The 17,300-nt window shown below is 56.1% G+C and overlaps 1 protein-coding gene across 1 annotated transcript in view; it reads right to left on the bottom strand.

Moving 5' to 3' along the window:
- IGF2R (insulin like growth factor 2 receptor) overlaps positions 1 to 17,300 on the bottom strand; it is a 96,362-nt gene that overhangs the window by 17,702 nt on the left and 61,360 nt on the right. The window contains exons 22-35 of the mRNA XM_037058767.1: positions 16,636 to 16,831; positions 13,710 to 13,880; positions 12,849 to 12,992; positions 12,588 to 12,763; positions 12,255 to 12,342; positions 11,501 to 11,716; positions 10,611 to 10,741; positions 10,250 to 10,347; positions 5,599 to 5,735; positions 4,316 to 4,506; positions 2,835 to 2,961; positions 1,990 to 2,109; positions 1,417 to 1,673; positions 909 to 1,127 (exon numbers count right to left, since the gene is read on the bottom strand). Of these exons, the coding sequence (XP_036914662.1) occupies positions 909 to 1,127; positions 1,417 to 1,673; positions 1,990 to 2,109; positions 2,835 to 2,961; positions 4,316 to 4,506; positions 5,599 to 5,735; positions 10,250 to 10,347; positions 10,611 to 10,741; positions 11,501 to 11,716; positions 12,255 to 12,342; positions 12,588 to 12,763; positions 12,849 to 12,992; positions 13,710 to 13,880; positions 16,636 to 16,831 (2,271 nt within the window). The remainder of the gene's footprint in view (positions 1 to 908; positions 1,128 to 1,416; positions 1,674 to 1,989; positions 2,110 to 2,834; positions 2,962 to 4,315; positions 4,507 to 5,598; positions 5,736 to 10,249; positions 10,348 to 10,610; positions 10,742 to 11,500; positions 11,717 to 12,254; positions 12,343 to 12,587; positions 12,764 to 12,848; positions 12,993 to 13,709; positions 13,881 to 16,635; positions 16,832 to 17,300) is intronic.

The following is a 17,300-nucleotide window of genomic DNA, read 5'->3' as shown; positions in this document are numbered from 1 at the left end:
TGTGACACTCTTCAGGGCATGTTCTGGCCATGACACTGCAGTGCCTGCCTTGATCAGAGAATTTGCAAGATATCTGAAAAACGGTTGCTGGGCAATGAAATGCAGCAGATCGAGCCACTCCAACAGGGCCACAGCACGGGTTGCAGCCCACACTGCTGGGCAGCAAGACGCAGCTCTTCCTGCTGAGCCCTGATGCGGCCGGGTTCACCGTCTCCCGTGGGGCTGCGGCCTCACCAGTCATCTCACAGCCCATTCCCTGCCCACTCCTGACAATGCCCAGTTAGTACCCACCTTTTAAAAGACCATCTAGATACCTTAGGACAGGGCTCACAAAATACACCACCTTTGAGATGCAGTGCAAGTAATAAAACCCACCAAAGGTCTGACAAAACGTGCACCTAACTCACAAAGACAATGTGTGAAGACCTAAATCAACACAGATAAATGCTGTGCAAAACCGCAGCTTCCACAGCAGAGCACAGCTGTTAGCAAGGCCACTCTGGCCCTTAACTCTCACTGGTTCACGGAAGAAAATGTCTGCGTTTCGCAAGCACTTTAATAACAAGAAATGTGCGTTTTAAAGAAACTGGGCTCTGCCAATGTTTTCTCGTCCTCAACATGCAAATTTCTCCACCGGGGTCCACCTTGAGCCTGCTTACACGACACAGGAGAGTCTACCGCACATGCGTGTTTGTGTGTTCTCCCACAGCACACAGGCCCCCCGCCACCCCCGTCCGCTGACAGCTTCCACCCCTTTCCCCGTGGTCTCAGAACATCACAGTCCCAGGTCCCCTCTCCACTTGTTCTGCCTGAGGCACTCCCCGGTGAAAGCAAGAGACACAACATGCAGAATTATCGTCAATAAATCTTGCAGAAAGGGTTCCCCCGCTCGAACGCCCTGCACTTACGATGGGGGCCCCGTCCACGGGCACCTTGCACACGGCGGCCCCGGCGGGACACGGCACCCCGTGCATGGGGTTCAGCGGCTGGCAGATGTTGATGTAGAAGTCGGGGTTGGTGTCGGAAGCATCGTCCTCGCTCTCGTCATAGGCCTCGTACCCCCCCGTGCGGTGAATGAGAGGAGACAGGTCGATGATGGAGCTGCCGTTCCTCACGGAACACTCCAGCTGTTGAAGAGGAAACACCTCATGGCGTCCCCAGTACAATGTTCCTAATCACCATGACCCACGAGAACTTAAAGCTGAACAACAGAACAAAGGACAAAGAGTGGACTGGTGTCCCCAAACACTCAGTCACATGGCACTGAGCACTCGGACCTGATCATGACTGGGACCATTAGGAGTGGCTGAGACACGGGGCATCTGCAGGGGATCGGAGGACCTGGTGGCCTGCAGTGAGCCCAGAGACGACACCTAGGCACTTCTCAGACGCCACGTGAACCCAGCCCCCACTCACCTCCTGCTCGCAGGCCAGCGGTGTGTGCCAGGAGAAGAAGAGCGTGCACGTCTGCTTGTCCAGCGAGATGAGCACGGGCTTGTTGGTGGGCCCGGCCTCAGGCCTGCACACGAAGTTGATGACACTCTTGTATCTCAGGCCGGATTTGGAAGGACACAGCGACCCTTCATCGTACACCAGCCTCAAGACCTGGTCCACGTAGGTGAGCCTCTTGCTCGCCTTGCCCACACTGATCCTGGTCTGCCCGAAGCAGGCCCCTGCGCCAGGGGAGATAGAAGGAAGAGACACATGACCCTGATTCCGATGACCGGTTTTCCAGAACTGCCTACAAACCCCCTTTCAAACCCATAGCTGGCACTCGCAACTCGGAGGGTCCAGCGCAGGTTCACAGACACTGTGTGTCCGCCCCTTCATCCCGTGGCCACACACACACACCCCGCCCCCAGTAAGCTGCCCGCCAAGACAGGGGCGGCGTGTGATCTCGGCAGCGCCTCGGTGCCCTGGCTACAGGGGCGCAGAGATGACCTTGGGGACAAGAGACGGACGGGCAGCGGGAAGCCGCGCAGCACTCACCCACGCCGGGGGAGCAATTGTCATTCTCCCCGCAAATGCTGATGTACACGAGCCCCTTCTCGCTGTACGCGGCTGTGTGTCCATTGCTGCCACCCAGAGAGTTCAGGTCGAACAGGTGTCCTGCACGGGGATGGGACCCGGTGACGCCAGGGGGCTGAGATGCGTGGAACCCATCACCAGCATTCGCATCCAGGGGTCACCCCGGCTGTCAGAATCTCTGACTTCTCACCACGAGACCCTGGCCCGCTCACGGACACATCCCTAGGAATGCTCCTGACCAGCCAGCCCATGTCACAAGGCCCCCAGCACCCCAAGTGGTGCAATGGCCCATCTTGCCCCAGAGACGGTGGCTCGCCACGCCCTGCTGCTCCTGGAGCCGGGCCCCAGCAGCCACGAGGGTTCCAGGGGACACAGGAGGGCCCACGGCCGCTCCGTCAGCCTGCACACTGCCACCTGCATCGCCCAGTTCCCCAGCACAGAGGCTCCATGGAGGTGCCCCCAGTTAACCTGGCAGATACCGGGGAGGGTGGCTGTAACCAGCTCTGCAAGCCAAGAGCTGGCATGACGGCGCCCGCGGACCCAGGAGTCCTGGGGAGCACACTTTCAGGGAGACGGCCAGTCTCCTCTTCAAGGAGCAGGAGAGGCAACTGTGGGGGTAGGTCCTAGAGAACAGGCCAAAGCCATCACAGACCGGACACTGCTGCTGGGCATGCTGCTGCCCAGCTGCACACTGGGCCCTCCCCGTGCAGGGCTGGTGGCAGGCAGGGTCCCTTCCCCCCTGGACGGTGTTGGTGACTGGTGGTGCCCCTCACTGAGGGGGGGGCTGGTGACTGGCGGCACCTCACCTGTGGCCGGGTTTGTGACCTGGCAGTCGCCGTGCACGCTGCTCTGCACAGGACAGGCGGCTGCGGTGGGCCAGGCAAAGGTGTACTCGCAGTCCTCCACCGCACTGATGAGCATGGGCCGGGAGTTCTAGAGCCGAGGACAGAGGCTGCTGACGGTGGGCACGGGGTGTCCACCATCCACGCCCTGCCTCAGATGGGGCCAGCACACCCCAAGGACCAGATTTGTGTCCCGACATCTCAGAAAGGGGGCAGAGGTTTGGAAAAAACAAGGGAGCAGGGTTTGCCCCTGAGATACACCCGGGGGCTTCGCACACACACAGGGTGGCTGAGATGCACCCAGAGCCAGAACTCTGCCTAGGGGACCAAGAAGGCCCCACAAACTCTGCCGCTTTCCCAGTCCTCAAAAAGTCTGTGCCATCTGCCCTGGAGAAAGAACTGGTCCTGCTGCATCGTGGATTAAGACCCCAGGGTTCCCAATCTGCCCAGCACAGAGTGAGGGGAAGGGGACCCAAGGCCTCAAACCACACAAACGATGAAAACCACACGCTGGTCCATCCACACGCAGAGCCACCCACAGTTCCCCCTTCATGGTCCCTCCACAGGTCGGTCAGCTCCTTCCTTCTCTGCCATGAGCCCCTTGGCCCCATGACAGAGTCGAAGGTCTATCCAGACCCCAGGGCTCGCCAGTCACAGGGGCACAGCCTGCCCAGAGGAACCTCGCTGCCTCTTTCGTCCAGAAGGCCGGCCCTGGTCCCCGAGCGTCCCCCGTCCCCGCTCCTCCCACCAGGCAGCTGGACAGAGCAGGTAGTCTGCCCTGATGTGGACAGGGCTGGTCCAGCTTGACCCTACTCTCAAACAAGCTACCACCCTCCTTACACTGAGCACCTGGGTTCACCGTGCTGCCCCGTGCAGAGATGCCACTGTGGTGAACAGCAGTCCCGAGAACCCTCCAGCCACAGAGCTCTCCAGACTGACCATCTGGGACAGGGATCACAGGGCCCGGAGACAGGGTCAGCCTGGCCACCACACACTGGCTGTACCAGACACGCCACCCAGCACGTGACCCCCTCCCCCTCACTGACCCGCACACCACCTGGGCAGGGCACGCTGCCCAGCACCTGACCCCGCCTCTCTGACCCATGCACTGGGCAGGAAGGAAAGGCAGGGCGTGTGTCACTGCCGTGAAGACCAAGGGCACAGTGTCAAGTTTTCTGCAGTCTTTGGGGAGCTGAGTCAAACCTGAATCAGAACCAGCAGGTTCTGAAGTTACAATGGAAGCGCCAGGTGCAGCGTGGCAGGAGCCAGAGCAGAAAGGTGCTCCAGGAGCCCAGGCCGACGCGACGCTGCCCTCTCACCCACTGGCACCCCACGCCCCGAGTCCCTCGACTAACGTCCCGAGGGAAGAGGCCGGGCTCGGTGACACTTCGATCCCGACTGTCCCCACAGCTGCAGCCTGGGGCTGAGGAGGCTGTGACACTCACGACTTGGCTCTCGCTGCAGGTGAAGCGGATGGTGGTCGACTTTTTCCTGATCCGGTCTGGACAGGAGCTGCCATCGACGTACTTGAGCACAATGACGCCGTCTACCCACTGAGGGCCATCCCTCACCCTGCCTAGGTTCGCGGGCTTGGAACCGTTCTGCAGGCACGCGGCCGCTTCCCGGGGGCACGGCTCTGCGGCAGGAGACACAGGGAGTCAGTTACTGCCGGTCACTTTCCAGTCTAGACTTCAGCTTTCAGACAAGTGACATCAGACACACTGCACGTTTGAGTCCAACAGTCCTCTGAAACACGCTTCTTTCACGTGACTCGGATGACACTGGCCCCACGGGTGCTCACTCATTCAAACACCGTGTCATGTGACCAGAGTGAACGGGGACAGGCAGGAATGCGGGACAATCCGAGGTGGGCCAGGCTGAACTACTTCTGAACCCAAGAGCAATGAAGCTGGAACACTCAGATGAAGCCAAAGAGGCATTTTAAATGTCCTACATTCACGCGCTCCCTTTAACCGAGAAGACCCCACGAATTCTGCCGCTTTCCCAGTCCCCAAAACGTCTGTGCCATCCGCCCTGGAGAAAGTACTGGTCCCAGTGCATCGTGGATTAAGACCCCAGGGTCCCCAATCTGCCCAGCACAAAGCGAGGGGAAAGGGACCCACGGCCTCACACTGCGCAGATGATAAAAACCACTCTCTGGAGGCGAAAGGCAGAGCCCGCTTGGAGCTGAGCCGCACCAGGCTGTGGGTGAGGCCGCATAACCCCACGAATGCAGGACAAGCTTCGTCTGCAGGACTCAAAAGGCTGGCAGTGGCACCATGGTCCCTGCAGGTGGCGCCTGGTCCCACGAGTGCACCTGATTCCATGTCCTGGCCACTGGCACTAAGGTCTGGGGCGGACAGCTCCTGCACCGTGAAAGGGCCACCCACCCCTGTCACTCTCGGTAAACACAATGGGCCCACACCTGCGGGCATGTCACGCCCTCCCAGCTCCTGTCCAGCTGAGGAATCACGGGCCATCATGACTGTTTCTGCCCACCCCAACCCGCACCTCCTCGTGCTGGAAAAGGTTACAATGTTCCCAGCAGAAGCTTCCACATGGATTTATCCTGGACGTGGGTCATTAGGCCCCTGAAAGTGAGTCTGCCTGTGGCTCCTCAGCCAAACCAGTGCCTTATCACGGAAAGGAACGCACCTTCGAAGAAGCCCACACCACTTGCCGCCCTGTAAACTGACCACAAGCCGCCAGCCCACCGAGACCCTCTCACCTGAGCCTGGCTGTGGAGCCAGAGACTTGCAAACGTTGATGAGGTAGTGCTCAGTGGCCCCTGTGCTGGTGACTGCTTCCCAGTTGTCACTGTACCGTGACAATGGCGAGAGGTCGAAGCTGTTGCCGGCCTCGTCCCTGCGGGAGCAGAACACAGTGGTCAGGGCCCACTGCATGCTCACGGAGCACCTCGCACACTGCCTGCTAGGGCCTGACACTCTGGGAATCGGACCTTCCCCAGGGACAGGACTTCGACGGGAGTGCCCCCACGCGGCGCAGTTGGAGTCAGTGACAACCCACCTTCAGACTCTGTTCAGAAGGTGGGGGGGGGGGCAGGTGTGGTGGGGGTGGGGTACGAAGGGTGATGGACAGACTTGGGGTTGTGAACACACACACAAGGGCACGAATTACGTGCTGTCAATTTGCACACCTGAAACCTGTATAATTAATTATTAACCAGTGCCACCCAATAAATTCAATAAAGAGGAAAAAATACTTAGTTCAACAAAATTATACATTAACCAAACCCTCCAAACACAAAACCTGAAAGTTAGTGTATGTCACACTCAGGCCAGCGAGAAGACTGAGGGGGCAGCTAGGACGCTGGGGTGCCCCCAGTACTGACCACTCTCGGGGGGGGGCCACCTGCTGTCCAAAGCTGAGGCCACCAACGGTCATTCAAATTAAAACAGGCTGGTGTTGACCCTTCTACTCAGCTAACAGTTTTCCTACTACCCGAGTTCCGACGCAGACAGTGAGACCCACGCCAGCCCCAGGCGCAGCCCTGCCGGTGAGCTAGGCCGGCACTGGGTGCCCACAGAGGGACACAGGAACAATCGCAGACACAACTTCATGAGGTCCGAGCACATCAAAGAACAAAAAGCATTCATTCATTCACCCAAAAAATACAAAGTACTAAGATGGAGGGATCATAGTAAACAAAAAAAATTAAAATCTTAAGTTTATAGAGGTTACAGTGGAAGAAAAGCCCCCACACAGGATAAACTTGTTTGGGGTGCAGTGTATCAGATGTCAGTCAGAGCTGGGGAGAAAAAGCCAGGGAAGGCGGCCTCTGCGTAAAGGACAGGAGGGAGGACAAGGCATAGGCGCCTTCCAGGGCCCAGGAGAGAAGACTTGGGCAGTGGGGGCGGCGAGAGCTACGGGCAGGAGGCACCAGGGTGGGCCTGGCACAGCCGGAAAAGCCAGGGCCCCATGCGGCCGGCACAGAGCGCACGTGAGGGGTGAGAGGTGATACAAAGTAACAAACACCTGGATTTCTTAGCTCACAGCATCAGCTTACAGCTCGGCGCAAGACAGGAAGACAGGAAATCGCTGCCGTGAAGGGTCACAGCACCACAGCCGCCTGGCGGCGTCCGCTTGAACAGGAGCATCCTAACCACTGTGCTGGACGCATCCCGGGGGGTGGGGGGGCCACAGGGAAGGAGGGGGCCAACTCAGAGGTGACCACAGTGACGCAGGTACGAGACAAAGACAGCCTGTACTGGGGTAGAGACACTGTTTCTGGAATACAGAATTCTAGATACTTTAACGGTTGATGGACCATAATGGGGCGTGAGAGAGAAGGAAGCAAAGGGCCAGCTGGCACTAAGTGGCGGGTCATCTGTGAGAGGTCTCCAGGGTGATGGCAGAATCGGACCCTCAAGGACGTCAGGTAACAGAGTATCTGACAGTTATGTTCTTAAAACGGTTAGAGACCTAAAAGAAGAAACTGCAACTGTAATAAAAGCATATGACACTTTGGGGGGAGGGGAGGGGATGAATCAGGAAGAGCACCAAACGCAGTTACTGAGAACCCGAACTCAGAATTAAAAAGTCACGAAAATTTTAACAAGGCAACAAACAGCCAAACCAGCAAATTAAAATCAGCCGATAAGAGAATCGGCAAACTGGAAAGTAGGTCTAAGGAAACAGAGCATGGCGGTACAGAGAGAAATGCGGAAGCTCTGAAAGGCCCTGCGGGCAGAACGGGGCCGGGGGAGATGCAGTAACAGAAGTCCCGACGGAACGAAGAGAACAGGTCAGAGGCCACATTTGAAGACACAGTGGCTGCAAGTTTCCCAAACTCAGTAACAGATGCGCATCTTCAGTTTTATGAAGTGCCAAGCTCCAAGAACATAAGTGGTAATAAATCCACACCTAAACCAATCGCACTGAGACCGCAGAACAAACACGAAAAAAGTACACAGAAAAGATAGCTTATCTACGGAGGAAAGAAACGGCTGATCCAGAGCAGGCTCTTAAGCAACAGCTTGCATGGGAGGCCCACGGGGAGCCTTCAAAGGGCTGACCAAGCCCAAACAGAGCCCTTCGCCCAGAAACCTGGACTCAGCTGGACCGGCGAGGGGGAGTAAGCCTCTCTGAAGAAAGCCCGGGAGTGAAACCCGCTGACTCTGCCGGGACTGCCCAGCAGCGCTGGCCCGCGTGCGGTGCGTGTCCCAGGACCCGCCCGCTGCGGTCACAGAATCGCTGTGAGGCCACATCAACAATGGGGTTCCCTCACTGTCCAGTGCGAAGCTGAATCATGTTTGGCGCAAGCTCTGTGTCCCGCCAGGGACCAGCGGCAAATAGCACTCGAGCCAGCACTGTGAGTAGCACGTATACTAAATAAAACAAACAAATGACTTAGAGAAGAAGGAAAATTGTTAAGTTAAAACGGAAGGGTAAGATGCAAAAAGGAATGGTGAGTCGAAGAAAATAAATGTACACAGTCAAGTAAGCAACACTGATTTTTGAAAACCGGGATGACGACAGCTTCCCTGAAGGTGAGAAAACAGGCCTGATCTGTGCACACGGGGCACCAGCCCAAGGAGGCACGGCGAAGGCATCGACACCACCGTGCTGCAGGAGAAGCAGGTGGGGCTCCGGATGGGCTCTGGCTTTTTGTCAAATCAAGAATGCATGTTTAGTCCTGGCTGGCATGGCTCAGTGAATTGAGTGCTGGTCTGGGAACCAAAGGCTCGCTGGTTTGATTCCCAGTCAGGGCACAGGCCTGGGTGGCAGGCCAGGGCCCCAGTAGGGGGTGTGTGAGAAGCAACCACACACTGATGTTTCTCACTCTCTCCTTCTCCCTCCCTCCCCCTCTCTCTAAAAAATTTTTAAAAATCTTTAAAAAAACATTTAAGGTGCTCATTAAAAGATTATGAATTATTCAGGGAATGAACAATAGGGTTTTTAAAAAGAAAAAAAACTAAAAATTATAATTAGTATCCTTACAGATCGTTAGAAAAACTTAGTAGAAATTTTAAATAAATATTTCCAAAAGACGGTAGAAAAGTCCATAAAATATTCCAGAATGGAATAAACACACAAAGGAGACCAACAACCAACTTCCCCCAGCCATTCGGGGTGCTTGTAGAAAAGGAGGCAGTGCCTTCGAATCGGAAAGGATGTTATTTTGAATCTAGAACCCTGTCCCAGCCAATCAGCCTTGAGAGCAAAACGATGGTATGGTCACACAATGTGCGGGCCGTCCCCCACTCGGCCCTTCTGAAGTGCGTGACAACACACTGCACTCGAACCAAATGGAAGGGGACTCACGAGCCGGGACGCAGAGCTCCTATGAGCCGAGCGACCCCAGAGCGAGCACAGATAGGTGACCAGAAACCTGAGCTGGAGCCAGGGGCCCCTTGGCGAGGCGCGACTGCCCGGGCACACAGATCGTGAGAGCCCAGCAGTCTCGGGTGCAACAGGACAGCAAGCCGCTCTGTCACCAACAAAAGGGAGAACGCTACAAAATGCCCAGATTAAAAAGCTACCAAGGCAGCCATGTTCCAAGCCTGCAGCCACCTCAAAGGTGGCCGATTCTTTGGAACTTAGGAAACTGAGGGAGGGGATCTCTGACCTCAACAGCCTTCCTCCTTCCAAAGGAGCAGGCCAAGGGACAAAGGACGATCCAGCACGTCCAGGCACACCATGTGGTTTTGCAGGAAATGCTGTCTATGAGCTTTTAATTCCTCAGAGCCACCCCATGAACAAGGCAGGGAAGACCGTCTGGGTTACCAGGCACAACACAGATGTTCTGAAACTGGCAACAGCTCGAGGAGGCGGGGGTGCCGGGGAGGGGAGGCTGCAGGGGGGTGGGGGCGGAGAGAGCCTTCTTCAGCCGTGCACCCCCAGACCAGCAGTGCCAGAGGGACGAGCAGAGGCCAGCTGATGTCCTGGTCACTCTACTCCACATACACCTGTGACTCGCACGAGGTTTTTGTTTCAACTGCAATCATGTCCCATGAACTTCAACGCAAAACAACCCAGACTCAGTGATGAAGGATTTGGGGGCTAACCAGCCCCAGGTCCTCCATTCCCTGTTAAGAACCTCAGCCCTGGCTGGTGTAGCTCAGTGGATTGAGCGCAGGCCTGCGAACCACACTATCTCGGTTCAATTCCCAGTCAGGGCACAGGCCTGGGTTGCAGGCCGGTTCCCATGGGGGGACTCACGAGAGGCAACCACACATTGATATTTCTCTCCTTGTCTCCTTCCCTTCCCCTCTAAAGATGAATAAATAAAATCTTTAAAAAAAAAAGGAACCTCAGACAGGGAGAAGTCACCTGGCACATCTAACCCCGTGCTGCTCCAGCACAGTCCCCCCAAGTGTCCGACCACCCAGAAAGCGCAGATGCAGGCAGCAACTTACTTGAGCGAGCACTCGGTCAGGTCGAAAGGGGGGCAGGCATACTGCGTGCGCCACTCGAACAAGTAGGAGCAATCGGACGTCTCCCTGAGAAACATGGGCTGGGAGGGTCGAGAGAGACACACACATGAAACGGGCAACTCCTTCTTTACATTGTGAGTCTTACGGAAGAAAACACTAAGGGGTCATTATGTTCACTGAAATCTATACAAACCCATCACAGTCTGGACAGTCTCTGGAAGTAATGTATTTAAAGTAAGCCCGGCAGGAGCTGTGGCGAGAGCAGTCACTCCACGAGGACAGGAGCGGCGAGGGGCAGGCAGTCCCCACGGCCGCAGAGACACCCTGGGCTCCGAGCTCTCACCTTCTGGGTGCTGTGGTCGCAGTAGAAGAAGATGGTTGTCGAGCGCCGGTACACCTTGTGGCACGTGTCCCCCCCTGTGTAGTTCATTCTCAGCAGTCCGTTCTCATAGGTCAGCTTCTGTGTGACGAGCCCTAGTCGAGAACCCGCTGATCAAATTGGGATCCGCTCAGGAAGTCCCCGGGTCACCACGGTCACCACGGCAGACACATGTTGGGTCACACGCCCCAAACAAAACCCCAAACAAACAGGTGACCAAACACGCCTGGCCCGCCAGCACAGTGTCCCTGCCCCCTGTCATGTCACAACAGGAAGAACAGAGCCAGGCTTCTGTCGCCCAGATGGGGACCTTCGGACTAACTGCAGCACGGATGACACACAGACCCTCCTCAAACGGGCTGGCAAAGAGCGTGTCACTTCCACTACATGGCTCCTGAGGGCTGCCCACCATGACAGCTGCAACTTCGACCTCTTTTTTAAAGGTTCTTCACTGCATCGTCGCGCGCCCTGCTGTTGAGAGCACAGTGACCAACAGCCCCTAAGTCTGAGCCAACTCCTTTACTAAGTGTGTCCCCTGTGGCTCAATCCTAGAGAGCACTACCTCAGAGCACCCACCGCTGGCTAGTTCTGTGGGTCCCGAGGTTGCAATACAGAAAAGGAATCAAACCTCGGAACCCGTAACTGGCGTCGCTAAACAAGAGTAAACTAAAGTGTGACGGCGCCTGGCAGCACGTGTTCTGGCTGAGACAGCAGGTGGCCCGATGCGTCCTTTGGGAGCTGCGCCGTGAGAACACGGCAGCCACTTCCTGCTGGAGAAAGATGCTCTTGCTCCCCGACACCTTCGACCCCTGATCCCACCGATTCGCAACAAGAGCAGGAGAAACCCGCGGTACCTGCCACTCTCTGGAACCCCAGTGGTCCCCGCTTCTCCTGGCACGACGAGACCGCCTTGGGCCCGTTGGTGCTCGAGCAGACGCTGGAGGACAGCACCCCGCAGACTCGGAGGTAGTAGGTGTACCCCCCGGCATTGACGACCGTGTCATTCAGGGAGAGCGGCTTCAGGTCATACAAGTTGCCGTGCCTCGGGTCTCTCACCTCGCAGTTGTCCCCTGCAAGAAGACACGAGTGAAGGGCAAGTGTGACTGCACACGCACTGCCACTTTGTGGAAGAAGGGACACCATTTTTCATCAGACAAGCACTACCAGAAAATAGGCACCAAGCCTGCTTTCGTGTTATCTCACTTTGTTCATGTTCATACATAACACAAACTGCCGGTCGAAAGCTTTCCTTGCCGACGGCGGGACAAGGGTCTGCTTGATGCAAGAGAACAATACCCCGCGCTGGCGTGTTCAACGTGGAGGCCCAGGAGGGAAACACGCCTGATACGGTGGGTGGCACAGTGGAGCAGAATAACTTGGGGATAAAAGAGTTATCCATTCATGTCTAATCACTACCTTGTACCTGAAACTAATACGCTACTATATGGCAATTATAGCTGAAAAAAATTCCCTAGATAAAAGTTAAAAAAGAAAGAAAAGGAGAAAACGAAGTCATCTGCCCCCTGCCGAGTGTTCCAGGTCAGTGCCGCGTGTCACACGCGGGCGCTGTCGAAGTGAGCGTTGTCAGGGGCCGGCCCCACACCTCACCTTCCGCTCTGATGACTGGGCAGGCTTCCACCGTCCTCCAGACGAACACGTACTCACACTCATCCAACAGCTGAAACGTCGGCGATCCCTGTAACCAGAACCAACAGCTTATTTTTATTACATAAAAAGTCAACATTTAACCCCCATGAAGAAAACATGCCGCACCATGAACCATGTAAGATGGGGTGGGGGGCAGGGGAAAGAGCACATTTCAGTCGCACACAGGAGAACACGGACAAGCTTTAAACGAGACAAGACGGGAGACTCAGAGCTCAGAGGGGCACGCGAATGGAGAGGCCGACCCGAGAGGCGCAATGGTTCGCCCTCACGCACCGACGTCTGAGCACACTCGAGCGTAATCCGGGTGGAGTAGCGCTGGTTCCTGCACTTGTCCCCGTTGACATACACGATGCTTAGGGACCCGTTGGCTGCGACCTGGGGACTGATCTGCACCACACCTAGGTTCCAGCTGTGGTCTTCGGTCACCAGGCAGGACCCCACAGCATTGCCTGGAAGGGCCAGGCCAGGAGATTCGTTTGGGGTTGGGGGTGGGAGGGAAGGCCACAGAACGCAAGTCCAAAGCTCCAAACTCACCATGGCACCCCGGGATGTACGGGAGCGGGGTGCACACGCTCAGGTAGAAAGTTCTCTTCCTCCCGTCCTCCGACGTGTCCACGGCAATCCACGGCTTCCTGACTTTGCTTAGGCTGCTCAGGTCATACTCGTTTCCAGCCAGGTCTGGAACACACAGGGAGACACCGCACACCAGTGCCTGTCAGCTGTGGGGCGCAGCCTTCCCCCGCCACCGAGGGCTGATGCCACACAAACCGGACACACGTGACTGAGAAGTGAGGTGGTCTGCAGGAACTCACAGCCTCCGGAACCCTCAAAGCTGCTGTTCACACGAAGCACCATTGCTGTGGGGACGGGGGCCATCCCACCAAAGCTGAGGGGTCCTGGGGACACCGCTCAGCATCTCGGGTCCACCTTATGCAGCTTTAGCCTTTTTTTATTTTTTCTTCCTCAGTAAGAAGCTCTGACAAGTGTATTTAATTTTTCCCCTAAGTTTTCTTCTCTATTCTTAAGCAGCTTCTGATCCCAAAATATAGCTTAGAACCACTATTATCCCAGATTCTCTTCAAGAGAAACATTCCATATCTAGGCATCAAAGAAAAAGTGTAACAAATGACATGCTGCCTGTGAAATATTGATCTCACACACATCCACTCATGTGCATGCACACACATTCACACATACACACGCGCACACACCAACGCTCATGCATACTTGCAGAAACACACTTGTGCACAAACATGCACACACACGCACACTCGTGTACCCATACACATGCACCCACACGCTCATGTACGCACTCATGTGCATGCACACACAGACACATCCACATGTGCACACACTTCTGACTGGCTTCTCAGTGCCTAGCCCCCCAGGCCTCACCTGTGACCTGGCAATCCACTGGAGACGGCACGCAGGCCAGCGCCGTTTCAAACTCAAAGAAAGAGTTCCGGATCCCCTGGGCAGAGTCGATGTCCTGGTGCAGGAACCTGGGGGCTCCTGGGTAAATGTCGTCATTGCAGACAAAGCGGATGATGAAAGCATCGCCAGTCCCTGCAGAACAAGGCCAGACGTGAGAAACAGCACCCTCACAGGCAGCCCAGGACAGCGCTTCCACTGGGGAAAAGCCTCACGGCCACCTCCGAAACAACCCTGTCGCCGCGCCAGCTGAATTTCCAGGGACTTGGTCTGAACCAGGGTGGCCACTCTCATCGCAGCAGTGACCCACATACAGGCGGGGTTCGGCCGGGAGCCTAATGTCTTGGCGTTCTCTCACAGGGCGGGGTGCAAGTAGGCTTACAGTTGTGAGTATGAGAAACACACAGTTCACTCTTGTGTTGCTATTAATTACTGTGCTAGTTTACATATGAACAGCTGCAAACCTACTTCTGCCCCGCCCTGTATTCCAGAAGATATACAAGTGCAACATCTGTTTATCAGTGAGAATGTCAAAAAACAATGTAACTCTCCTCCATGGGTTTAACCAGCAATATTACCAAGTTCCTCCTACCCACAGGAGTGAAAGACAGAGCTTACATTCCCATCCACTGGCCCCGATGGTGGGTGAGCAAAAAAAACCACAGTCTGAGACAGGCCAGGAGGTGAGAAGTGTAAGGAAGGAGGAAACAGGGATGGGCATAAGAAATTCCAAGGGTGGCAGGGATGGCGTGTGACAGTTTTAAAGGCAGTGGCCAGGCTCCTGAGAAGGTGACACCTGAGCAAACACTGGACAAAGGTGAAGAAATGAACCGCGTGGCCATCTTGATGCAAGAGCTTTGAGAGCAGAGGGAGCAAGAACAAAGCCCAGGAAAGGAGGGTGGGCGAGAACCAGCAGGTCACAGGACTGAGCGAGGGGGGCTATGACCTGCCCCCCAGAAAGCAGCAGCAGGCACCCGACGCCACTGCGAGAGTGACACCTTTCCCCCCGAGGTGCGTGTTCTCAGGACCGAGAACGTCCCTCAGGCTGCTGTGTGAAGCAGGGACGCAATGGGGGCGAGCAACAGGGTGGGAGAGGGTGCACGAGTGAAGGACCCCGTGAACATGTGAGTGCCCACGACCTCTGCAGAGGAAACTGCAGCCGAGAGCGGCTAAGGGAGGAGCCTAAGGCAGCAAAGCCGGAGTGCGGGTTACGTGAATGAGCCCAGCCCGGAGCGCTGGGGCCTGGACGCAAACCCCACAGAGAGCAAGTGTTCGCGGTTGTAGCCGCACGGCCACGGCGGTCTCCGCTGGAGATGGAGAACTATCCCTCAAGTTACAACACAAGAAAGAATCACATGTCAATGCCTACACTGGTTCACGTCAACGGTGCTCTAAGACTGGGAAGGAGAATTACAGAGAAGAACAGAGCCAGCGGTCTCCGCGGTGTCGCGGTGACGGAAAGTTGAAGACCTCTCTGTCTGTAANGTTCGCGGTTGTAGCCGCACGGCCACGGCGGTCTCCGCTGGAGATGGAGAACTATCCCTCAAGTTACAACACAAGAAAGAATCACATGTCAATGCCTACACTGGTTCACGTCAACGGTGCTCTAAGACTGGGAAGGAGAATTACAGAGAAGAACAGAGCCAGCGGTCTCCGGAGTGTCGCGGTGACGGAAAGTTGAAGACCTCTCTGTCTGTAAAGCAAAGGGTCACCACCCCGGCTCTGCTCCCAAGTCCTCCTCCACCCTCCCCTAATGACGAATGGCACAGAACAGGCCTAGTTCCTCTTCTGAAGGATGGCCCTTCAGAGAGCTGCCAGCAGCCCCAGACCTAAACAGACTCCCCAGTCCTCAGCCACCCGTCCCAGGAATCACGAATGACCCTTCTGCCCTCTGCCCTGACCGTTCTCTTCCTGGTGTGCTCGATTTCCAGTATCTACGAGCCCGAGGCATAACACATGAAGTTACCCAAGGACCACAGACTGTCACAGTCCCAGGGAGCAGGGCCATGGCCCACTCCTCTCCAGACACCAGCTTCCCTGTCCTGAGTCCATCATGGAGCAGCAGGAAGAGCACAGATCAAAAACCACGCAGGTGTGGATTCAGGTCTCAGCCCTGCTGCTTACTAACTAACGTGCAGCCCTGGGCAGACCACTGCACCTGGGGGCCTCCGTGGCCTCGCCTGCAAGAGAGAAATGTGCTCACTGGCCAAGCCAGGATGAGAATCCAAAGACCCCGACCCTAACCCTGGGCACCAGCGAGCTCCCAGCTCTGTCCAGGGCACAGGGCCGTCTTGGGCCTTCGTCACCTATCAAGTGAGAGGGTGGTTAAGCAGGGGACAAGAGTACTGAGTGAGGCAAGGCCCAGGGCTGGGTGAGAACCAACCAGTGATGTGCACCCGGCATCCCAACACAGGAAGCCCTTGGGACAGCACCCCCCCCCCGCAGGTCTCCAACCAGATCTTGCGCTTTATCACACCAAGTCCCTGCTGTTCAGCACAGCTGCAAAAAAGAGCAAAACTATATGTGAAGATACAGTGAGTGGAGAGGAGGAGGGGAAAAAATAACTTTATTATTGTTACCCACCACTTTGCCAGAACCTGAAAGAAACAGGGTAGAAGGACAGTGACAACGTCCCATGTCAGAGGGACAAATGACAAAGGACACCTGGGAGGAGGGAGCAAGCAGGTGTCAGTGGCCGGCAACCCCTCTAGTTACAGGATCAGGTCTGTGGGACAAACGCCAGGGCACGTCGCTGTAGAGCATGAGTGCCCCCAGAGGTGGGAGGACTCTGAGACTCTGCTAGGACACCGACGTCACACTTAGAAAGGGAGCCGGTCCCAGAATGGCCAGGACACACGTCAGCGACAAAACCACACGGTTCGGGGCTCACCTTTGGCTTCCGAGTGCAGCCCTTCATAGGTCAGCGTTATAAAGCCCTCCGTGGACAGCTGCAGGGTCTTCTCCAGCCCGACCAGCCTCTCCGGCTTCAGGTCCTTGAGGTTGGCCGTCTGAGTGGACGCCTCACAGCCGGAAGCTGGCTGTCCGTTCAGGGTCCCACAGACCGGCATCGTGCCACACACGTTGAACTGCAGGCCAGGCAGCAACATACAAAGGCACCCGCTCAGGCTGCAGAGCTCGCAGCAGACAAGAGCCCCACAGCCCAGGCCCCGCTGGGCCGAAGGGCTACTGGCTGTTCCACTGCCCCCCAGCATTTGGGCAGCGAGGCCCCGCAGTCAGTCAGTCCGAAAGGCCAAGAGCAGAGTCCACATGGCACGGCACGGCCCACCTACTGCCTCCGAGACCCGGTACACATTTACACACACATCCTCAAGCCTCCCGATGCAGGTACACATTTACACACACATCCTCACGCCTCCCGATGCAGAGACACGCTTCCAACAATAAAGCACCATGGACGACAGAGGACACACGTGAGCCAGAATTTCACAGAATGTTAAGTAACATCAGAGGAAGTGTACAGAGCTGACATCATGCTAATTAAAAATAAGTATAATGCAATACCCCTATTCCTCTTACAGACGTTACCATTTCATT

This window comes from Sturnira hondurensis, unplaced genomic scaffold (genome assembly GCF_014824575.4).
Source record: "Sturnira hondurensis isolate 20B ecotype Veracruz unplaced genomic scaffold, ASM1482457v3 Scaffold0000167, whole genome shotgun sequence".
NCBI lineage: Eukaryota > Metazoa > Chordata > Mammalia > Chiroptera > Phyllostomidae > Sturnira > Sturnira hondurensis.
The sequence above is the reverse complement of the archived record's forward strand: the minus strand, read 5'-3'. Positions and strand labels throughout refer to the sequence as shown.